At 49.2% G+C, this 19,803-nt stretch overlaps 1 protein-coding gene across 1 annotated transcript in view; it reads left to right on the top strand.

Annotated features, from left to right (window-relative positions):
- The first annotated feature begins 103 nt into the window (after positions 1 to 103).
- NT5C3A (5'-nucleotidase, cytosolic IIIA) overlaps positions 104 to 19,803 on the top strand; it is an 82,022-nt gene continuing 62,322 nt past the window's right edge. Inside the window, exon 1 of the mRNA XM_020968992.2 lies at positions 104 to 296. Coding sequence (XP_020824651.1) covers positions 159 to 296 — 138 coding nt within the window. The 5' untranslated portion in view covers positions 104 to 158. The remainder of the gene's footprint in view (positions 297 to 19,803) is intronic.

The following is a 19,803-nucleotide window of genomic DNA, read 5'->3' as shown; positions in this document are numbered from 1 at the left end:
TAGGGCCTGGGCCCTTGGAGGCGGGGCCTAGGCTCCGGGAGGCGGGGCCCTGGACTCAGGGGGCGGGACCGCGGAGCTCCGCGCGTGCGAGCGGGGGAGGGGCTCGGTTTCCGCTCTTCCTCCTGGAGGTGGCTCAGGCTGTGGCCGGGTGGCCCGCGATGGACCCGGCGGCCGTGGCACGGGTGGGCGCCGTGGCGAGCGCCAGCGTGTGCGCCCTGGTGGCCGGGCTGGTGCTGGCGCAGTACCTGCTCACGGCCAAGAAGAGGACGGGCAGGAAGACCAAGATCATCGAGATGGTGAGTGCGCGACCAGAGAGGGTAAGACACCGGCCCGGGGCGCACAGCGCACGTAGGGTTAGCGCCTGAGCCCCGGGCCGGGGCTTACCGGTCTGTGCAATGCGGGTTCAGGCCCTGGGGCCTCCGAGGGTCCTCCAGGTCCAGGCTCACAATCCTAGGTCACTTTGTCTCCTTGTGCCTCAGTTTAAGGGTCTGTAACAGGAGGAGGAGGTCAACCCAAGGGGCCTCTAAAGTCCCTTCCGGGGCTGCGATCCCAGGTCACTTATTCTCCTTGTGCCTCAGTTTACTGGTCTGTAAAATGAGGGGGTCAGTCTAAGGGGCCTCCAAGGGCTTCCAGGTCTAGGGCCGTGATCCTAAGTCACCTGTCCACCCTGTGCCTCAGTTTACCAGTCTGTAAAATAAGGAGCTTAACCCAAGGGGCCTCTGAAGTCTTTTCCGGGTCCAGGTCACTTATGGTCCCTGTGCCTCAGTTTACCGAGGAGGTCAGTCTGAGGAGCCTCTGAGGTCTTTCCAGGAGCTCCCGTTGTGCCTTTGGCCACCTTGTGCCCTCTCAGCCCAGACTGCTGGACCTGTAGCTTGGCTGGGGAAGGCTGAGAGTCAGAAGACATGGGTTCAGATTCAGCCACTCGCCCCTGCCCCCACCCCTATGATCTTCCCTTCTCTTCGGCCTGCTCCCTTCATGGATGCAGACTGGGCAGTGTCGCTGTCACTGACGAGGAGGTGGGGGGAGGTGAGCAGGAGCCTGGCCAGCCCCCCAAGCATCCTGAAGAAGGGGCCAGCCTGCCTCCTCCACCCCCAGGTGCACACCCCCACCCTTCAGTGCAGGACAGAGCCCCACCTTTGGACCCGGAGAATATGAGGCTTCCTGCTCAGTGAACTCAGGGGCCCCAGCTCCCTTGCTTTGCTCTCTTTCCCCTTGGGGGGGGGGGCTGTCCTGGAGTCCAGGTGTTCCTGTACTTTGTGCCTTGGCCCAGCATCGAGGCCGACCTCCATGGTGCCAAATTCCTTCTTTCCTTCCCCGGCTGAGCAGGCTTTCCTCATGCTGGGCTCTCCCATCTCTACAGAGGGGTCACCAGAACCCTCCGACGACCAGTGAGAGAAACCCTTTGCCCAGGTCTGGAGCAGCCTCTCTTTCCTGGAGGAGGCCAGCCGAGGCCTCAACACTTCCTTCCTGCCTCAGACCACTGAGAATTCTTGTGGTCTCCTAAGATAGCCTTCAGGGCTCCCAGGGTGGGACCTCTAAGAAGCAGGTCCGCAGAAAGCCACTATCAGGTTTTCCTTTATCTCTCTCTGCTCTGAAGTTTCCTGGGGCCAGGCTGGGGAATCCTCAGATAAGTGTTTCTTCAAAAAGCAAGCTATATTTAACCCCAGTGGTCAGTGATGGGAGCCCGAGGTGCCCCTCACAGACGCTAACCCTGCAGAAAGCAGGCTAACCGCCGTCTGCTGGCGGCACGGTGCAGGAAGATGCAAGCCGGACTCGGGAGGTGCTCGGCAAGTGCTTTGGAAGCCCCTGCTGTGTGCCCGGCACTGTGCTGAGTCCTGCGAATAGGGAGAGATCGTGATCTCGAATCCCACCCCAGACTCTAGCCGGGTGGCCCTGCACACACTGACTGGACTCCCCGAGACTCAGTTAACTCATCTCTAAAATGGAGCTCATGATCCCTGTGTCAGGGGCAGATAGGTGGCACAGTGGATAGAGTGTCAGGCCTGGAGTCAGGAAGACCTTAGTTCAGATCTGGGTTCAGGCACTTCCTAGCAGTGTGACTCTGGGCAAGTCACTTCACCCCGTCTGCCTCAGTTTCCTCATCTGTCAAATGAGCTGGAGAAGGAACCAAGAAAACCCCAAATGGGGTCATGAAGAGTTGGACAGGGTAAAAAATGACTGAACAAACAACAGCAAAAATCCCAGTGTTACTTATTGTGTTGTTGTGAAGACCAAAAAATGTGTCGTGACTTTTTGAGAGCTGTACTCTGTCATAAATTATTTTCTTAATATCACCAGGGCTGTAACATTTCCTAAAGTCCTGACCCTGCAGAAGGGTCCACTGCCCTCACTTTGTGGCCTTCCTGGAATAACAAAAGTGCAGGGGTGGGGAGCCCCGTTCCAAGTCCAGATCTCATCATTCTCGTTCCAATATAGACAACATAGTTCTCTGCAGAGAATTTTCAATGGGAAGCCTGAGGACCTGGGTCTGGATCCTGCCTCTTACTGCCAGTATGACCTAGGAAACATCGTTCCGCCTTTCTGGGCCTCGGTTTCCTTGTCTGTAAAACAAGGAGGTAGAACTTTTGAGCGTCAAAGGCCCTTCCCAGCTCAAAAGCTGCGATCCTGCACTGACCCGCTCTGTGATCCTGGGTAAGTCACTGAGCCTCCATTACCTCCTCTGTACAATGGGCGTGCTAGCACTCGCCTTGGCGTACTCACCCAGGACGGTTTGGAGGCAGACGAGCTGCCCCCCCCACGTCAGAGAAGGAACCTGGTGTTCTCTGGCGCCACCCTCTCTCCCAGTGGCCCGGCCCACTGCTCTGCGATGGTGACTTAATGCCCACAGCGGTGGGAATGATGATTGGTGTTCAGTGTGTCATGAGTCGAATTCATCGTATCCAAAGTCTACTGCAGACGTCCAGAAGAAGCAGCACGGTTAATGTTTTAGTTTCTGTTTTGATGCTGTTCACGCGCACGCACACACGCACACACACTCTCTCTTCCACCCTTAGACTGGCCTTTTTTGTTTGATAATCACCCTTCTTAGTCTCCAGACCGGAGTGGTTGGATCTGGCTTCGTGCAAAGTCTGTTAATAAACGCCTTGTGAGCTCAGTCAGACAGTGAGGGTGGGGGCTCAGGCATTAGGCATTCTTTGCTGGGTGTCATCGTTGAGTCATTTTACTCATGTCCAGCTCTCTGTGACCCCATTTGGGGTTTTCTTGGCAAACATTGTGGAGTGGTTGCCGTTTCCTTCTCCAGCTTGTTTTACAGATGAAGAATTGAGGCAAACAGGATTGAGTGACTTGCCCAGGGTCACACAGCTAGGAAGTGTCTGAGGCTGGATTGGAACTCAGATCCTCTTGACTTCAGGCCTGGCACTCTATTGCGCCACCTGGCTGCCCTCTTTGCTGCATACATGGCAGTTATTTTTCTTCTTAATCAATAGCCTTTATTAAGCACCTACTGTGTGCCTGGCACAAGAAGCAGTCAGCCCTTAGCCTCGAGGCCTGTACATTTTACAAGGCGAGGCAAGCATAGCTATGGGGTATATAAGTGTCTATACAGCGAATCCAGCATAAAATGTGACATTCTGGGGAATCAGGAAGGACACACGTCCTGTGGAAGGAGGCCATTGGGCAGTCTTCCAGGTTTGTCTTCCGCTACTCGGTCCCCCCGTTGGAGCTGCACAGACCCAGGGTGGCCGTCTGCACTTCATGCCTGCAGAGAATCTGGGGACACAGTCCAGGGAACTCCCGCCGGCCTCTCCTCAGCAGTTTGACCTCGGTGGCTGAGATGGGAGCGTCCTCTTGGAGAAAGAAAGCGCCGTTTGGTGCTTGGGTCATTCCTACGGTTCAGACAAAAGCCTTATGTCCGAAAGCGTGCGTGTGGCCAGACTTCAGGTTGGCCGAGCGACACCTGACCGGCCAGTTGTGGCAGGCCATTTGTGCGCCCATGTCCCCATTTTCATTTCAACATAAACCACCATCCTTTCTTCTGATCCTCATGCCGTTTGTACTGATGAAGCAGCTAACTGATACAAAAGTATCAGTTTTTAAGTGGTTTGTGTAACATTTGGCATGTGTTAACTGATTTGAGTCTTCTAAACCCTGGAGGAAGGTGCTGTTACTACCTCCATTTGACAGATGAGGAAACTGAGGCACGAGTGACTTGCCCAGGGACACACAGCTAGCAGTGCCTGAGGCAGGACTCCACCAGAGGTCTTCCTGACTGTAAATCCCAGCTTTGTCCACTGAGCCACAATCTGCCTAAAGTATGTTAAACAGCATCATCGTTTTTAAGATTCAGGACTTGGTTTCCCTTAAGCACCATCTATCTGGCTACAGGAAGAGGATAGTCATCCTAGACTTTGACCTTGGCATCGGGGTAAACATCCTCTCCTGGCCCCAGAGGCCTCAGCCATCCAGGGCCCTTCCTGGGTTCCGCCTTGTGCTGTTACTCACCTCAAATTAGTCTGAAATTAGAGCAATATCCTTCCTGACCCCACCCTTCCCCTCCACGCCCCTCTCACTACTGACCATTACCCCCTGGTTCCTTTGCTTTCCTGCTTAGAAACTTCCGTGGTTTTTAGGTGAAATCTAAACTCTTCAGTGGGTGTTTTCAGAGGAAGTTCACACTAGAGTAAATGAAGGTGAGGCTGGGGGAGCCAGAATCTTAACCATACACCAGCTAGGAGGCCAGTGGCCTTTTCCCAAGAACCTTGCCACTGACCACACGATGACCACGCCTGCCCTCAGGTGAAATCTTTGTTCAGCTAGGGGCGCTTCTCACAAAGGGCAGCTTGGCCTTTTGGGACTGGTTCTGTAGCATTAAGCACTGTCCAGCAGGCTGCCCGGAGACGCCGCAGCAATGGCCCCTAACTCGTTTAGGGAGAGGGCCTGGACCTGGGATTTCACAGCCATAGGGAACTCCCAGGCGAGGAAACACCCTCCACCAATTCAAGTAGCCACCCTCTCTGTAGGAGCTTCCTGGAGCTGTGAAACCCGGGCCACTGATCTGTACATAAAGCTCGCTGGAGGCCTCATAGTGATGTAGTTTTGAAATGTGATGTTCTCCATGTTTTATCCTTTTTTTATTTATTTTGTTAAATGTTCCCCAATTGTAGTTTTATCTGGTTGGGCCTCACTCCGGAGTGTTCTGTAGCCTCTGGCCTGGAGCCTGGCACATAGTAGGCGCTTAACAAACCTTGATTGATTGATTAGAGAGCTGAGCAGTGCAGGCACGGGGCCAGATTCGCCCAGCCAGCGTGTGTCCAAATTGGGATTTGCACCCGGGACCTGCTGGCTTTGAGGATAGCTTTCTTCTTGGCTGTTTTTCAGTCATGTCCCACTCTTCGTGATCCTGCTTGGGGCTTTCTTGGCAGAGATACCAGAGTGCTTCACCATTTCCTTCTCCAGCTCATTCTGCAGATGAGGAAACGGAGTCACTCAGATAGTAAGTGTCTGAGCCAGGATCTGAACTCAGGAAGATGAGTCTTCTGGACTTTAGGCCCAGCGCTCTCTGCGCGGTGGCGCCCCCGAGCCGCCTTCTCTGTGCTCCTTCTCTGATTCCTGAAGGAAGGTTCTGTTTAGGATGATGGCTTAGGAGGCCCCAAGGCCAAACCTTTCCTGCTGCGGGTGCCCAAGCTGATGGGCAGAGAGGGGCTGAAGAGCCGTTCACAAGCTCCTCTCAGGGACCTCCCTCTTCCTGCCTGTCTCACTGCCCGCTGAGATCGCCAGCCCAGTTATCAGGGCTAATGAGCCACCAGAGGTGAGGAGAGCATTAGGTAGCACAGAGCCCCTGCCTCATCACACATCAGGGAAACCCACAGGAAGCTCGAGGAGACAAGGGCTTCGCCTCCAGAAACCCAGTCTGCTTTGGTGGATCCTGCCGTGTCCTCCGTGTTTGTCCCATTCCACAATAAAACCTTAATTACGCAAACTAGCTGAAAGGAGGCCCAGCCTGCATTAGCAAAAAGTTAATTATAGAGTAATAATGCTTCAATGGGAAGCAGCAAAGCCCATGAACGGGAAGCTGGCGCTGGCCTTGAAGTCAGGGAAGACGAGTCCAAATCCCACCTTTCACAACCCTGAGCGGGGCGCTGGGGGTGCTCTCTGTGTGCAGAGGGAGGGCCCACACTGAGCCTTCCCACTTTGATGACCTCATCGGTCTGACCTAAAAAAAATAACCGTAATTCTCTGGGCTACAAATAGGTCCAGACCCAGAATTGGGGGGGTGGCATGCAGTCCAGAACGTCTGGTAACATCTGCCAAAGCACCTCCAATGTGAGGGAATGCCTTCCCTCCCAGGCAGCCCCAGCGCGCTCAGATTAGTGAGAGTCTTTACTGGGCCAAGCTGAGTCTTCCTTTCCTATTTCCACTCTTCCTTGTGAGGGTTCTGGCCTCTGGAGCCAGGCAAGAAAAGGCCTCTGGGCCGGCCTTTCCAGGACTTCTGATCTCCACACCAAATGTCCCACCTTTCAAGGATACCCATGTGGCTCACCCTGCCGTCTTTTTAATGTCCTGGCCCCCCACCTCTGACTTGGTCGTCCAGAAGTGGAGACAGTGTCACATCGAAGCATGAACCAGGAAAGTCCAGCAAGGCCATGAGCCTCCCTGGAGCCTTTCCTCGGGCAGCCAGGCAGTCTGTGAGCATTTGTCCATCTCTTAGTGGGCACCAGGAACCTTGCCAGGCTGAGGACATGAAACGAGGTCAAATAGCCCATGCCAGCAAGGAGCTTCATTCTGAGAGGGGAGACAAGGTACAGACATCAGAATGGACAAGAGAGATGCAGAGGAGACAGGAGGGTGACCTTCGAAGGGATGAGGAGGAGGCAGGGTTGGGGGGGAGCCAGGAAGGCTTCCTAGGGGAGGTGGAGTGTGGGCTGAGGCTTAAAGCAGGCCAGGGATTCCAAGAGCAAGACCAAGCCATGGCCAGAATGGCCAGATCATGGAGTACAGAGGGCAAGTAGTAGAATGTGAGAAGATGGCAGCTGGGTCCTGAGTAGTACAAATAGGGAAGTGGTCACATGGATTTGGATGCATACTATTTGAAGTCCTCATTATATAAAATATGGACATTGTTTCTAGCCCAGTGGAAGTAGACAGTGCAGATTCAAAGAATGGGACCACTTCATGGGACCCTCCCCAGGGAGATAATACAAGGGTGGAGATTCAATTCACAATAGAATTGAGTCAATTCCAAGTGGAAGGCCTGGCCAGTGTAGGTGAAGGGTGAAGTTCCCAAGGTGAGGAGTTTGCACTTACCAGGCGTGGGAGAGCATCCAGTCCATGCCAGCTTGATTAAGTCTTAAAAACAGGATTGAAATCAATTTTCAGTTTTTCACTTCTGTCATCTTACAGGTACTAGGAAGCTGCTGGCGGTTACTGAGGGGTGTAGGTGACATGGTCAGACAGCCCTGGAAGGACGTCACTCTGGTAGCTGAGTCAAGCGTGGCTGGGAGTGGGCAACGCTTCTCAGCTGCCCTATCACACCACTGACTCCTGGAGCTTGTGGCCCACCAGAAGTCCCAGATCTTTTCTATGGGACCTGGTGTTCATCCACATTTCCCCAGCCTATATTTGTGAAGTCAATTTTTAAAAAAAAATCCAAGAGTAGAACTTCCTACACACCAGAGTTCATCTATTTTGGCTCATCGTTCAAGCCTGTCACATTTTCTCAGGGTCCACACTCTCTCTGCCTCTCCTGGTTTTGTGTCCCAAGAGCTAGTATTTCTATGGCACCTTTAAGTTCATAGAATGATTTACACATATTGTCTCACTGGGTGCTCAGGCCCACCCTGTGATTGGCATGTAACCCAGGCCTTTGTCCAAGTCACTGATGAAAATGTTGACCAGCACAAGGCCTAGGCACCCCACTGGAAATCTTCTCCCGAGCTGACATGGCCCCATGAGAGACTCCTCTTTGGGCCTAGTCATTCAGCCGTTGCCAAATCCACCCAACAGCACCAGATCTGCACGGGGGTTCTTAACCTTTTTTGTGTGGCCAGACAGTCCAGTGAAGTCTATAGACCCCCTTCCCAGAGTCATGTCTTTAAATGCAGAAAATAAAATACATAAGATTACCCAGAAAAAGAAAACCAACTTTACTGAAAAGTAGGTATCAAAATATATATTTTTTTAAACCAAATTCACAGACTCCCAGGCTAAGGACCTTTGTTTCTCCGGCAGAACATGAAAGATTTTATTCACTGTTTTGCAGAAATCTAAGTGTGCTGTGACTAACGCACCACCCTGGTCTCCCAGCCTAGCTGCCCTGTCACAGAAGGGAAGGGAGTGATCGTGCCAGGCCCCGTTGTTGGTGAAATTATTCTGTCTTTTAAGGATCGCTGCTTCCCTTTCTGAGCGCTCCCCAAGTCCCTCTTAGGAGGAAGAGAGCGTTATCGCTGGAAATTTCCCTAAGGAGCAGGCCCGGCCATCTGCCTCGCCACTGCATCCCGAGGACCAGGGGACCTTATCATTGGACTCGCAGCTGTACCATTCTCGAGATTGCTGCCTCCCCCGTTGCAGCAGGGGCTCCTTGACAGCCGGGCCAGCCTACCTCTCTGTTTGCATCCCCAGTGCTTGGCACAGAGTAAATGCTTCCAAACGGCTGCATTCATTCCTAATGGGCTTTCGGGTTTTGCCAGTAACCGATGTTAAGCTCACTGATCTGTAGCTCGCAGATGCCACCCCAGTCCCTTTTTTTGAAAGTGAGTCCAGCATTGGTCCTTGTCCAGGCCCCCATGCTCTCTCTGTCATTCTCCAGGATCTTGGGGAGTTTATCAGCAGGTGCATAGCAATCCCATTGCTAAGCCTGTCATTTCCGTCTGCCTTAGTTATGGTTCCCCCGGCCCTGATGACATGAATACAATGAATGAGGCCAGTCAGATGCTGCTTAAGACAGTTTTAATTTCCTCACTCATCTGGGAATCCCACTGCCTGCAAAGCCTCCCTTTTTAGTCTAAAGCCCTTGTAGTTGGCACCCCCAGATTCCAGACAAATAGGTATTCCCTGGGCCCTATTGTATGCACTTTATGCCTGGCTTAGAAACCATTATTCCTGTTTATTCAACCCTGGTCTGGAAACCCAAGCCCCATTCTCAGGTGTCCTCCTGGCCAGCTGGCCACTTTGCCTCCTTAATTCCCCACCTTCAGCCGGCATTCAGCATGAAAATATCACTTGTTTCCCAAGTCTGGGCTCCCTCATCTTCCTGTGCAGTGACCCCTTTGGCAGGCTGGTCAAGCCTGCCCTCACAATAACGTTGTTAAATGTGGAAAGTGCAGGGGATTACAAAAGAAAACAATTCTACTGAAGTGCAGCCACCAAAATGTTTGGAAGAAAAATTGCTGGTCCCCAGGCTGAGGATCCCTGCCCAGGCCTGCATCTTTTACCCCGGCCTTCTCGGTCTCTCGGACTCCTGGGTTCCTTCTGACATATGAATGCCCAGAAGGTGGTGGGTGTTGGTTTGGACAGACTGGTGTAGAGGGCCCCGTGTTTGTCACATTGCTCCGGCCTTCAGACACCGGGGCTTCTCCTTACCTCCTTCTCCCCTTCTTGTTACATCCTTCTCCACTTCTCGTTACAGCCTTCTTGCCTTCTCTTTACATCCTTCTCCCCTTCTCTTTACATCGTGACTCTTTCTTATTTCCTACTCTCCAGGCCCATGACCTCAACAGGAGCGATAGGTTTTCTGCCGCTCCAGGACCAAGACAGACTTGCCCTTGTGACACCCACACAGGTGTGGTTCCGGGGCCCAGGCAGAGCCCCAAACACAACCCCTTCTGGCAGGTCACAGAAGAAGCTTCCTGGCCTGCCCATGTGGCTGAAACAAGTCACTGGCCCTGTTTACCGTCTCTGTCCGTGGTGAGGGCTGGGGACAGGAGTATATGGAGATCCACCGGTCCCCTTTCACCTCATTACTCATCTCTCGAGTCCCTTCCTACACATTTGTGTGTACTAAGCTCTCTGGCCCCACTTGGGTAGGGAGGCCTGATTTATTTAGCAGACATGAAGACAGTCATCATTGTTCTGTTTCTAAGTATTTCTGATGAGAGCTGCACCCCTCTCCAGAGCCTTTTCTCTGTTTTCCAGACAGCAGCATGCAAATACTTCCCTTCCTGGTATGTAGTAGGCACTTCATAAATGCTTCGTGACCTGCTGGCTTCACTCACTCGGTTCTCAGCCTTCTTCCATCTGTCTTTGTGTAAATCCCCCCCCCGAAACAGGGTAATCACCACAGCCGCTCACATCATACGGTGCTTGGGGGCTCTCAATGCACTTTCCTTGCAGTGAGTTGTTGTTGTTGACTCATTTTTCAGTCATGTCCAACTCTCCCTGGCCCCATTTGGGGTTTTCTTGGCAGACACACTGAAGTGGTTGGCTATTTCCTTTTCCAGCTCATTTTACAGATGAGGAAACTTGAGGCAAACAGAGTGAAGTGACTTGCCCAGGGTCACCCATCTGCTAAGTGTCTGAGGCTGCATTTGAGCTTCCCAAGTGCTCTATCCACTGCTCCACCCAGCTGCCCCATGAAATGAGTAGCGTAAATGTTGTCACCGTTTTACCAAGGGGGAGATTCTAGGGCTAAGTAATATTAAGTATTACTTAATAAGTAATAAGCCCAATAACATGGGGGGGGGGCTCATGTTGTTCCTATTATCATTTTAGATGACTGTTTCTAAAGAGCAGCAGTCTTATCCTTTTCCAGTACTTTCAGCACGTACCTGCACCACTCAGAAGGGGATTTTCAGGGGCCGGAATTTGCCTGGTTGTACCTGGGGCTCTAGGGGAAATCATACAATTTGCCGAGAGTCGTGGGGTCTAACAGCAGGGGCCACTAGATCACACATACATAAGGATCCCTGGTGGGGATGGGGGGAATATTGACTTAGAAAACCACAGATGAGTATCATCGCAGGTCTGTTGTGTTGTTATGTATCCTGTTAAACATTTCGCAGTGCCATTTTAATCTGGTTCAGTAGCAGCCTGTTTGAGCTCTGGTCTAGAAGAAATCAAGACCCTCCCCCTTATTTTCCAGATGGGGAAGGGGAGGCCCAGAGACATTCAGTGATTCGCCCAGAGCCATGGTCATGATTCGTTCTGAGTCTAGAACCCAGGCCTCTGATTCCCTGTCCAAAGCTTGGATTGTGCTGCAGCCTTCTCTGCTTCTCGGATCTCGAGCCGCCCTCTCTTCCTCCACCGACTCCAGGAGAACAAGAGTTAGGAAGCTGCCCTTAAGTGCAGCATGTACTGGTACACAGGAGGACTGAGGAATGGTAGACAGTACTGGCCAGGGCAGGTCCTTCCAATCCTGCTGGGGTGACTGAAGGTCATTTGTAATCCAGTATTGCAGGTTTCAGTGCAAATGAGAGCCAGGTAAGTACAAGTGAAACTCCGTGGAAGACAACTTGATCCTGGTAACCTAGGCTTCAAAAGCAGACTGGGGGTGATTCATTCCCTTCTAAGGAGAAGGGGGCTCACCTTACAATACTTTCTGGTGCATTTTTTAATCTCTGCCTTTCCTAACGCAATCAAGATACAATGCAACTAATAAAACTGAGATTTGTATAAGACTTTGAATACGTCGAGGGCAAGTTAAGTGTGTATGGTGAGGTCCGTCTGGCTTCAGAGCAACTTGTTTCCTCAAGTAGCTTCTCAGAAAACCGTCTTTTTCCTTCATCATGAAAATAAAAACTTGTCTCACTCACTCTTCTTCCCTCCCCCTCCTACCACAGATTTCCAGGTAGTCAGCTCTGAGTTACTGAAGGTTTCCTGGTTTTTATGTTTCTAAAATGGTGGCCGTAGATTGCATGCTCCACAATCTTACTGGTGTCTCCTTTTAGCACCAAGAAGGGAAAGACTTATAGAAAGAATGTAGATGACTCAAGACCTTCCATCACTACTGGACAAACCATTGAATATGGCTGTGCCTTTTACAAGGCAATTGTATCACTTTCTAGAGAAAGGATGGCAAAGCCAGGCCCTGCCTTCAAATTCCTACAAGGTGTCAAACCCTCTTTCCCCTGCCCCCAAACTAAGGTCCCTTGTTTCCCATTGCTTCTCAATTTGGCCTTTCAGTTTCAATGAAAGAGGCCTTTTTTTTCCAGTCTTTCACTTTTTTTAAATTTATTTATTTAATTAATTTAATTTTTTTTTGTTACATTCTAAGTTCTGAACTGTCTGCCTCCCTCCTTCCCTTCCCCACACTAGAGAAGGCCACCATTTGACACAGATTTATAAATGTATGTAAAAGTATACTATGGATGCATCTGTTCATCGGTTCTTTCCCTGGAGCATCTTCGTTCATGGGTCCTTTGTAGTTGATTTGAGTATTTATAATACTCAGAAGAACTTGGTCATTCCCAGTTGTTCTTCAGACAATATGGTGCTACTGTGTACACCATTCTTTTGGTTTGGTTCATTTCACTCTTCATTATTTCATGCAAGTCTTTCATGTTTTCCTGAGATCACTGAGCTCATCATTTCTTACAGTATGATAGTATTCCATCATAATCACATACCACAACTTGTTCAGCCGGTCCCCAGTTGGTAGGTATCCCTGCAGTTTCCAGTTCTTTGTCACCGCACGGCCTTTCACTTTCACATATTTGCTTCTCAACAAGAATTGCCTCCTTTTGTCAAAACCACATCCCCTCCTCCAAACTTGACTTTCCGTCAAGCTCTGAAAGGTTAACCTTATCTGGCTTCAATCAGCCTGTGTTTCCCCATACCTCCATGTCTGTGTTTCTTACTTATTGCGATGGTGGTCGTGATGTTTGTTCAGTTGTTTCAGTCATGTCTGACTCTTCATAACCAACATTTGGGGTCTTCTTGGCAGAGATACTGGAGTGGTTTGCCATTTCCTTCTCCAGCTCATTTTACGGTGAGGAAACTGAGACCAACAGAGTTAAGTGACTTACCCAGGGTTAATAAATGTCTGAGGCTGGTTTTGAACTCAAGAAGATGAGTCTTCCTGGCTTTAGGCCTGGCGCTCTATCCACTGGGCCACCTCGCAGCCCCGTGTGTCTTACTATGTAGCTATAATTAATTTGCTCATGTGTTACTGTCTTTTTTCCTATGTGTTTTTTTTTTGTTCTCTCCCACCAACATCATTTGATTCTGGGGGACAAGAGCCATCAGAATTTGGTGTGTTCCCTAAACATAGTAAACTTATTTGTGGCATAACAGACTGTGATGATTGGGCATCAGAAAATGTCAGCTTGAGTTGGAATTCTGGTGGGCTACCAGTCTAGTGAAGGGGACGGGCCACTGGACATACAGTCAGACCAAAAACACGTCCCTTGCCCTCTCTGAGACTCCTCATCTGTAAAATGGGGTAATAAGGCACCTACTACACAGGGATGCTCTGAGCATTAGAGGACATGATGGCAGGAAGCACTTTGCAAAGCTTAAAGCTTAAGTCAGTATCAGTGCATATCATTTGTTTGTTTAGTATTATTGTTATCAGCAGCTTGGGGACTGTAGGCACGGCACTTACCCTCTCAAAGGCCATAAAGGATATATATGCACTCTCATGATTTGTTATGTCTGAAATTCTCAAGTGCATCTGGGATCTCATCCTCTGGCTGTGCCCTCATACCTGCCTGCCCGCCATATTCTTCATAGGAGGTCCACCCGAGGGGCTGGAGGCTCTCCTTGGCTTCTGCTGCCACTGCCAGAGTACCAGTGGAGGACTCAGACTGAGTGCCTGTCAGTTCGTCTCCTAGCCCTGGACACCTGACCAGCTTCACTTCTCTCCCCATCCCTCGTTTCCCCTGTGAGATCTTTTCTCTGCTGCTGCTGCTTATACCCTCCATGCCCCTCTGCATTCTCAGTACTTTGGAGACATGCCACCCTGGGTCTTACTGGCCCATGACCAGCCTGGTGGAACACTGGTGTTAGAAAGATGACCTTTATTTCATGGGAGGAGCTTGGAGCCATTAACATGCTTTGCAATGCCAGTTGTTATATGTTATATGTATTATTTGTGCCAATGAGCTATTTCATGGACACTAAGAAAAAGCTTTAGACTTGGTTTAGAAAAAATAAATCCACTTTCATCCTTTATATCTTTTACTCCCCCTCAGAAAACTTAACCATCACATCTGATGTTAGAAACCAATTTCCAGTAAGAACTTAATTAATTGACTTGTGCCCACATTCAGATTTCTCAGGCCCTCCTTAATTATCCCATCATGCACTGTGCTTCCATAATTCAGTCTTAACTGGAAAGCATATTTCTGAGTTTTGAATGAGTTTTGCTTAGTAAATTGAATCAAAGCCATAAAAAAAAAGTGTAGAGAGAGAGAAATTTAGGGACATTATTAATCTGGTACAAGTCAAATTCAGGCAGGTGCTTAAATGAGAAATAAACTTCTTATTCATCATGTCTGACTCTCTGTGACCCCATTTGAGGTTTTGTTGGCAAAGATACTGGTGTGGTTTGCCATTTCCTTCTCCAGCTCATTTTACAGATGAGGAAACTGAGGTACACAGGGTAATGTGACTTGCTCAGGGTCACACAGCGACTAAGTATCTAAGGCTCTATTTGAACTCAGATCTTCCTGACTCCAGGCCCAGCACTGTATCCATGTGCCACCCAGCTGCCCCAAATGGCAGGTCAAATGCAGGCAGGTGTTTAAATGAGAAATGAACTCAGGAGCTCTGAAACCAGACAAGGCTTGTAAGGCCCTTCTGTGGCCCTTTGCAGGTCTTCTCCCACATAGCTCTTTGCTGACCTTCATTGCTTCATCCCCTGCCACCCTTCTGGCTGTGATGGAGGATTCTCTGACTTATCCCCATCCTTCCCAGTGTCCAGCACGATAAACAGCAGCCTCTCCAATCCTTGATGAAGGCTTTTAATCATTTCAGCCAGCTCAGGATTATACTCCCTCGAAAACTGGATCTCATTCACCCCCTGGGTCCTAGGCCCGATCTGTTCCCAAATCCCTGACCACTGCCCACTCCCCAGGATCTGCTTCTAGAACGGCTATGCGTTCCCTGCATGCCCCACCCTGATCTCTCCCAAAAGCTCTCTCCCAAACCGAATGGGGACTCCCAGTGACCATCCTTCCCAAGTAGAGTTCATTCCTTGGGTCTCACTGGATTAAAGCCTTCCTAGTCTCAGTGGCCCCTATGGTCCAGCTACATGGGCCTACTGGCGCTCCCCATCTCTGGCTGCCTAGTTTGCTCTACCTGCTCACAGGTGCCTCTCAGTTTCCCTGGCTTCCTGCAAGATTCAGCTCAGATCTTCGCTGTGCGGGAAGGCAGCCTTTGCCGGTCCCCCAGCAGCCAGTGCCTTTCCTCCTGACGTCCCCTGTCCTCTCTGTAGACTCCATGCCTGTGCCTGTGATTTCCGTGTTGGCTTACCTCTTAGAATGTCAGTTTCCTTAGGGCAAGCACTGTGTTTTAGCTTCTTTGTATCTGCAATGCCTGGCACATAGTAGGTACTTAATAAATGCTTGTTGATTGATTGGATTGAAACCTCTTACATGGAAGTCTTAAGGTATGTTGAAATTCATTAGCCAGATCTAATTTTGTTGTTTCTTTGAACACAGAAAACACCCTGATGATATTGTTTGCCCGGACTGTCCGGTAAGCTTGCATTCTTTTTAGAGAGATTAGACCTGAACATGAAAAGTTAACTAGATATCAGAGGGCATTTTCTGATTGTGTTTGTATCCAGTGACTGGTGCAGGTCAGTTGTTTTTAGGAAAGGTACAAGAAGGAGAGAGAAGTGTGGGCTATGGCAGCCTTCGGTGAGGAGGTTTCCTGCAGAGGGACTGAGCTGAGCTTTGAAGAATAGGCAGGATTCTGATCAGCAAAAAGGAAGGGAGAGCATTCCTGGTAGGAAGAACAGCATGAGCTAGGGCATGGAGGCTGGAATGGCATCTCAGCTAGAGGACCAAAGGACTTCTGGAAACCTCCCTGACCCGATGAGGGAGACATTCCCAAGTGATAGTGGAGCAGCCTGGCTGAATGCGGGGCTGGGAGGGTGTGGAGGAGAAATGGGGGATGAGGCTGGAGCTAGAGGGCGAGAGGCTTTGTACCAGACTGAGGAGTTTTCATTTTATCCTGTAAGCTTCTAGGACGTTGGAGCTGAGGTACAGACGAGTGACTGGCTAAATGCGGTGTTATAGAACATTGATCCTGGCAGCTTTCAGAAGGGAGAGACTGGAAAGAAGATGCTACTGTAATCCTCTGAGGGAGGAGAGCATAAAGAGAAGCAGAAAGAAGGGACGGGACTCAGGGTCTGATTGGACGTGGAGGAAAAGGCAAAGGAGACTCCAGGGCATTGGGAGGAGGCTGGTGACATGCTGGAGGAAAGTGAGATCAGGAAGAGGCCTGGTTGTGTGAGGAAGACAGTGATTTCTGCTTTATGCAGATTGAGTTTGAAGTAACCTTGGGACCATCCAGCAAGCAGCCCTTGTTCCAGAAAGAAATCAAGCCTGAGATAGAGAGAGAGACCTGGACCTGGAGTCAGAAAGACCTGAGTTCAAATCTAGCCTCTGGCTGCCTCGGGTCTTCATCCATAAAATGAGAGTAACAATGGCCCCTATCTCCCAGGGTGATTGGGAGAATTAAATGAGATAATTTTTGTAAAGCGTGTAGCCTGGCACATAGTAGGTGCTTAATAAATGCTTGTTTCCTTCTCTGGATGTAGAAATGATCATTGAAGCCATAAGAAGAAAACAAGTAAGAGAAGAGTAGGCCAAGGACCCCAGTTTGGTGGCAGCCCATAGTTAGGGCCTTTAGACGAGACTGAAAGGGAGCATTCAGAGGGTTGGGAGGAGAAACAAGAGTCCCATTTCTTAGAAACCAAGGGGGGAAGATGTGGTCGATGTTGTCCAGCCACCGGGAAGGTCAGTCTGGGATGGATATTGGTAGAAGGCCCAAAGGGTCCTTGCCTTTGGCCACTGAGATCCCCGCAGTCTTAGGAGCATAGGGTCAGAAGCTAAAGAAAGGGTGTTAAAGTCCAGATGACCCACTGTTGGGAGAAGTTTGCTGCTGAAAGGCAAACTTGGGAAACCCATGCTTCTCATAGATCTAGGGCTGGAAGCAACTTCAGAAACCATTAGTTGAACCCTCTTGTTTTATAGATGAGAGAGTGAGGCCCAGGGAGGAGAGAGAGCTTGTCCAAGGTCAAGCAGGGAGTAAGAATCAGAAGCAGAATTTGAACTCGGGAAGATGCTGTAATAAGGGAGAAGGCAGTGCTTGGCCTTGCAAAAGGATTCATCCTAGGATTCTGTCAAAGAGCACACTTCCCTAACAGTTTAAAGTCTGGCGTAATATACCAGTCCTCTAATCACACAGGGTTTCTTACTGGTATACGTATGTATACTTTAATGTACCTTGAGATGATCTTAGTGGTAAGGGTGATCTCTATCAGTAGGATGACAGTCATACTGGATGACATTTTCCTTGCCTGCTGTCTCCCAACCTTATGCCCCATTATTTGGTGGAATGCTCCTAAACTGGGAGGTTTTTAAGAAGCAAGAGCTTCCCCCATTTCAGAAGTCCCTGAGTGACCAAAGGTGCTCATGCGGTCATTTGCGTGGAGACGCGAGCTCATCGATATCAGAGCTCTCTCCAGAGGTGCAGATCCCAGTTCACCTGGGCATTCTCAGCTTCTGATTCTCCAAGAAAGATCTGCACCCCCCACACACCCTCCCACCCACCCCTCCGTCTCTCTCTCTCTTTCTCTCTTTCTATCTCTCTCTCTGCAGACCATCTTCTCTCCTGCGTGCCCACCCCATCTCTTCCTCCTCACCACTGCCACCTAAAGTCCCTTCACTTGGGACATTCATCTTTTATGTTTACTCCATATCAGTCGACAGATGAAATCCATTCAAGTTGATACTCAAGAAACCAAACTGTCAGAGAAAAATTATGAACTTTAGGGTGTGAGGGGCTTTCTTTGTTTTATAACTGCTCACGGCCGGTATTTTTTCAGTTAAAACAGGACCCCCTGGGATCCCAAGTAATCGACATTAATGAGGTTGGTTTGGAATTGAGGGATGTTCAGCCTGTCGGGTGATATGTATTGGATTTCTGTATTTGACTCTCAGAGTCTTGTTAGCCTGAACTAATCGTGAAATATATGCAGGCTACCTTCTCTGCCTGTCTGGTTCTCCCCCAGGAATGCCTTGAAAAGGTAGCAATACATAACATCGAACAGGGAAAATTCATCTAGGAGAAGGTAAAATAAGGCAATATTTCAACAACGCTGCTGGAGTGTCCTTTATTTTTCAACATAATCATTTCCTTTGGGGGTTTCTGGACCAAGGCCGGCAATTGGCAGCAGTAATTGACAGCTTTTGCTAAGCTGACCTCCAGATATCTGGTTAGTGAGCATTACTTCGACGGTATCCACCAGGCAGCCTGTCCATCTCTGCCCTGTCAGGACACACAAGACTGACGCCCAGGCTACTTCACTGACCAGTTTGATTTTTCACATATTGTCTGGCAACAGGCTGAAGGTCAAAAAGTGGCAGTGTCTTTGTTTAAAAATGCTTTTCAAACAAGGTGAAGAAACTGAAATCATTCAACCTAAAGGATTATCACTGGAAATCCAATTTATAGCAGACAAATTGTGGTTCAGACACAGAAAGAGATGATTCCGACTGGCCCATCTACCCCCAGGCCATCTTTTTTAATGCAATACTGTAAATATGTGAGTAGCAAAGGTCATTAGGTTGAAAATAGTTTTATATTGATTAACTTTGAGAGCAAGTAGATATACTGTTTATGTGCATTTATCCTAGCCCAGAATCCCACTGCACATTCAGAATTAGCACACCCATTAGTCTTGGGGTGGCCTGGCCATTTTTATGTAGCTGCTTATTTCTACATGTTTTTCTTGACTTGGTTTGTTGATTTTATTTACTCTCTATACTGAGCACAAAGCCTAGCTCATTTTTGAGGGGGACAGGCACACAGCTGGCTGTACCCCTTTTCACTAACCCCCCCACCTGTTTTCTCAAAAGCTAATTCTCTTTGATACAGGCACTAGAGTTCTAGATTTCAAATCAGAGAAGCTAGGTTTAAAGCCTTTCTCTTCTCCTTCCTACCTGTGTTTCTTTGAGTAAGCCACTTAACATCCATGGGTGTCATGTATTGGGATATATGTATCATACAGATATTATGTATCTCTATGCTGGAATGGGGGAGTAAGTAATCTCTCTGAATTGGGCTTAGTATTTATTCCCTGTCTTAGAGAAGGAGGGTCCAGCCACAGGACAGCGTGGTACAATGATCATGGCATGAGGGAAGGCTCATAGGAGTTGGAGCCAAGCAAAGTGAGATCTAACATGCAAGACATCCATTTGTGTAACTGTATTTCTGAGAAGCCATTCTGATCCCACAGGCAAGTTATTACGTATCCGCTGTGTGCCAGGCAGCATGTTAGGTGCTGGGGATACGGAGACAAAATGAAACAGACCTTACCTTCTGCTGAGAGAAATAGAGCTTGTAAATGAATGTAAGTACAGCGTGTACATGCATACATACATGGTAACTTGAGGCAGAAAGCACAGGTTATTAGGAAAATTAGAAAAGATTTCCTATTACAGGGAAATATGAGCCAAGCCTCAGAAGAAGCTGGTGAGTCTAAGAGAGCAAGTGCATGCCAGCCTGTGGCCATGATCCATGGTTCACTTGTCCTCCATACATTCTCAAAAAAAAAACAAACCAGGAAATGTGTTTAAAAATGTGAAGGAAGTTGTTATGACACCTGTGAAGGGAATCTTCAGAAGGAAGTTAGCTAAACGCAGAATTATTTGAGTAACATTGAGATGATGTCAG

Source organism: Phascolarctos cinereus, unplaced genomic scaffold (genome assembly GCF_003287225.1).
Source record: "Phascolarctos cinereus isolate Bilbo 61053 unplaced genomic scaffold, phaCin_HiC Scaffold_4;HRSCAF=312, whole genome shotgun sequence".
Taxonomy (NCBI): domain Eukaryota; kingdom Metazoa; phylum Chordata; class Mammalia; order Diprotodontia; family Phascolarctidae; genus Phascolarctos; species Phascolarctos cinereus.
This window is presented reverse-complemented; position numbering and strand designations above follow the sequence as displayed.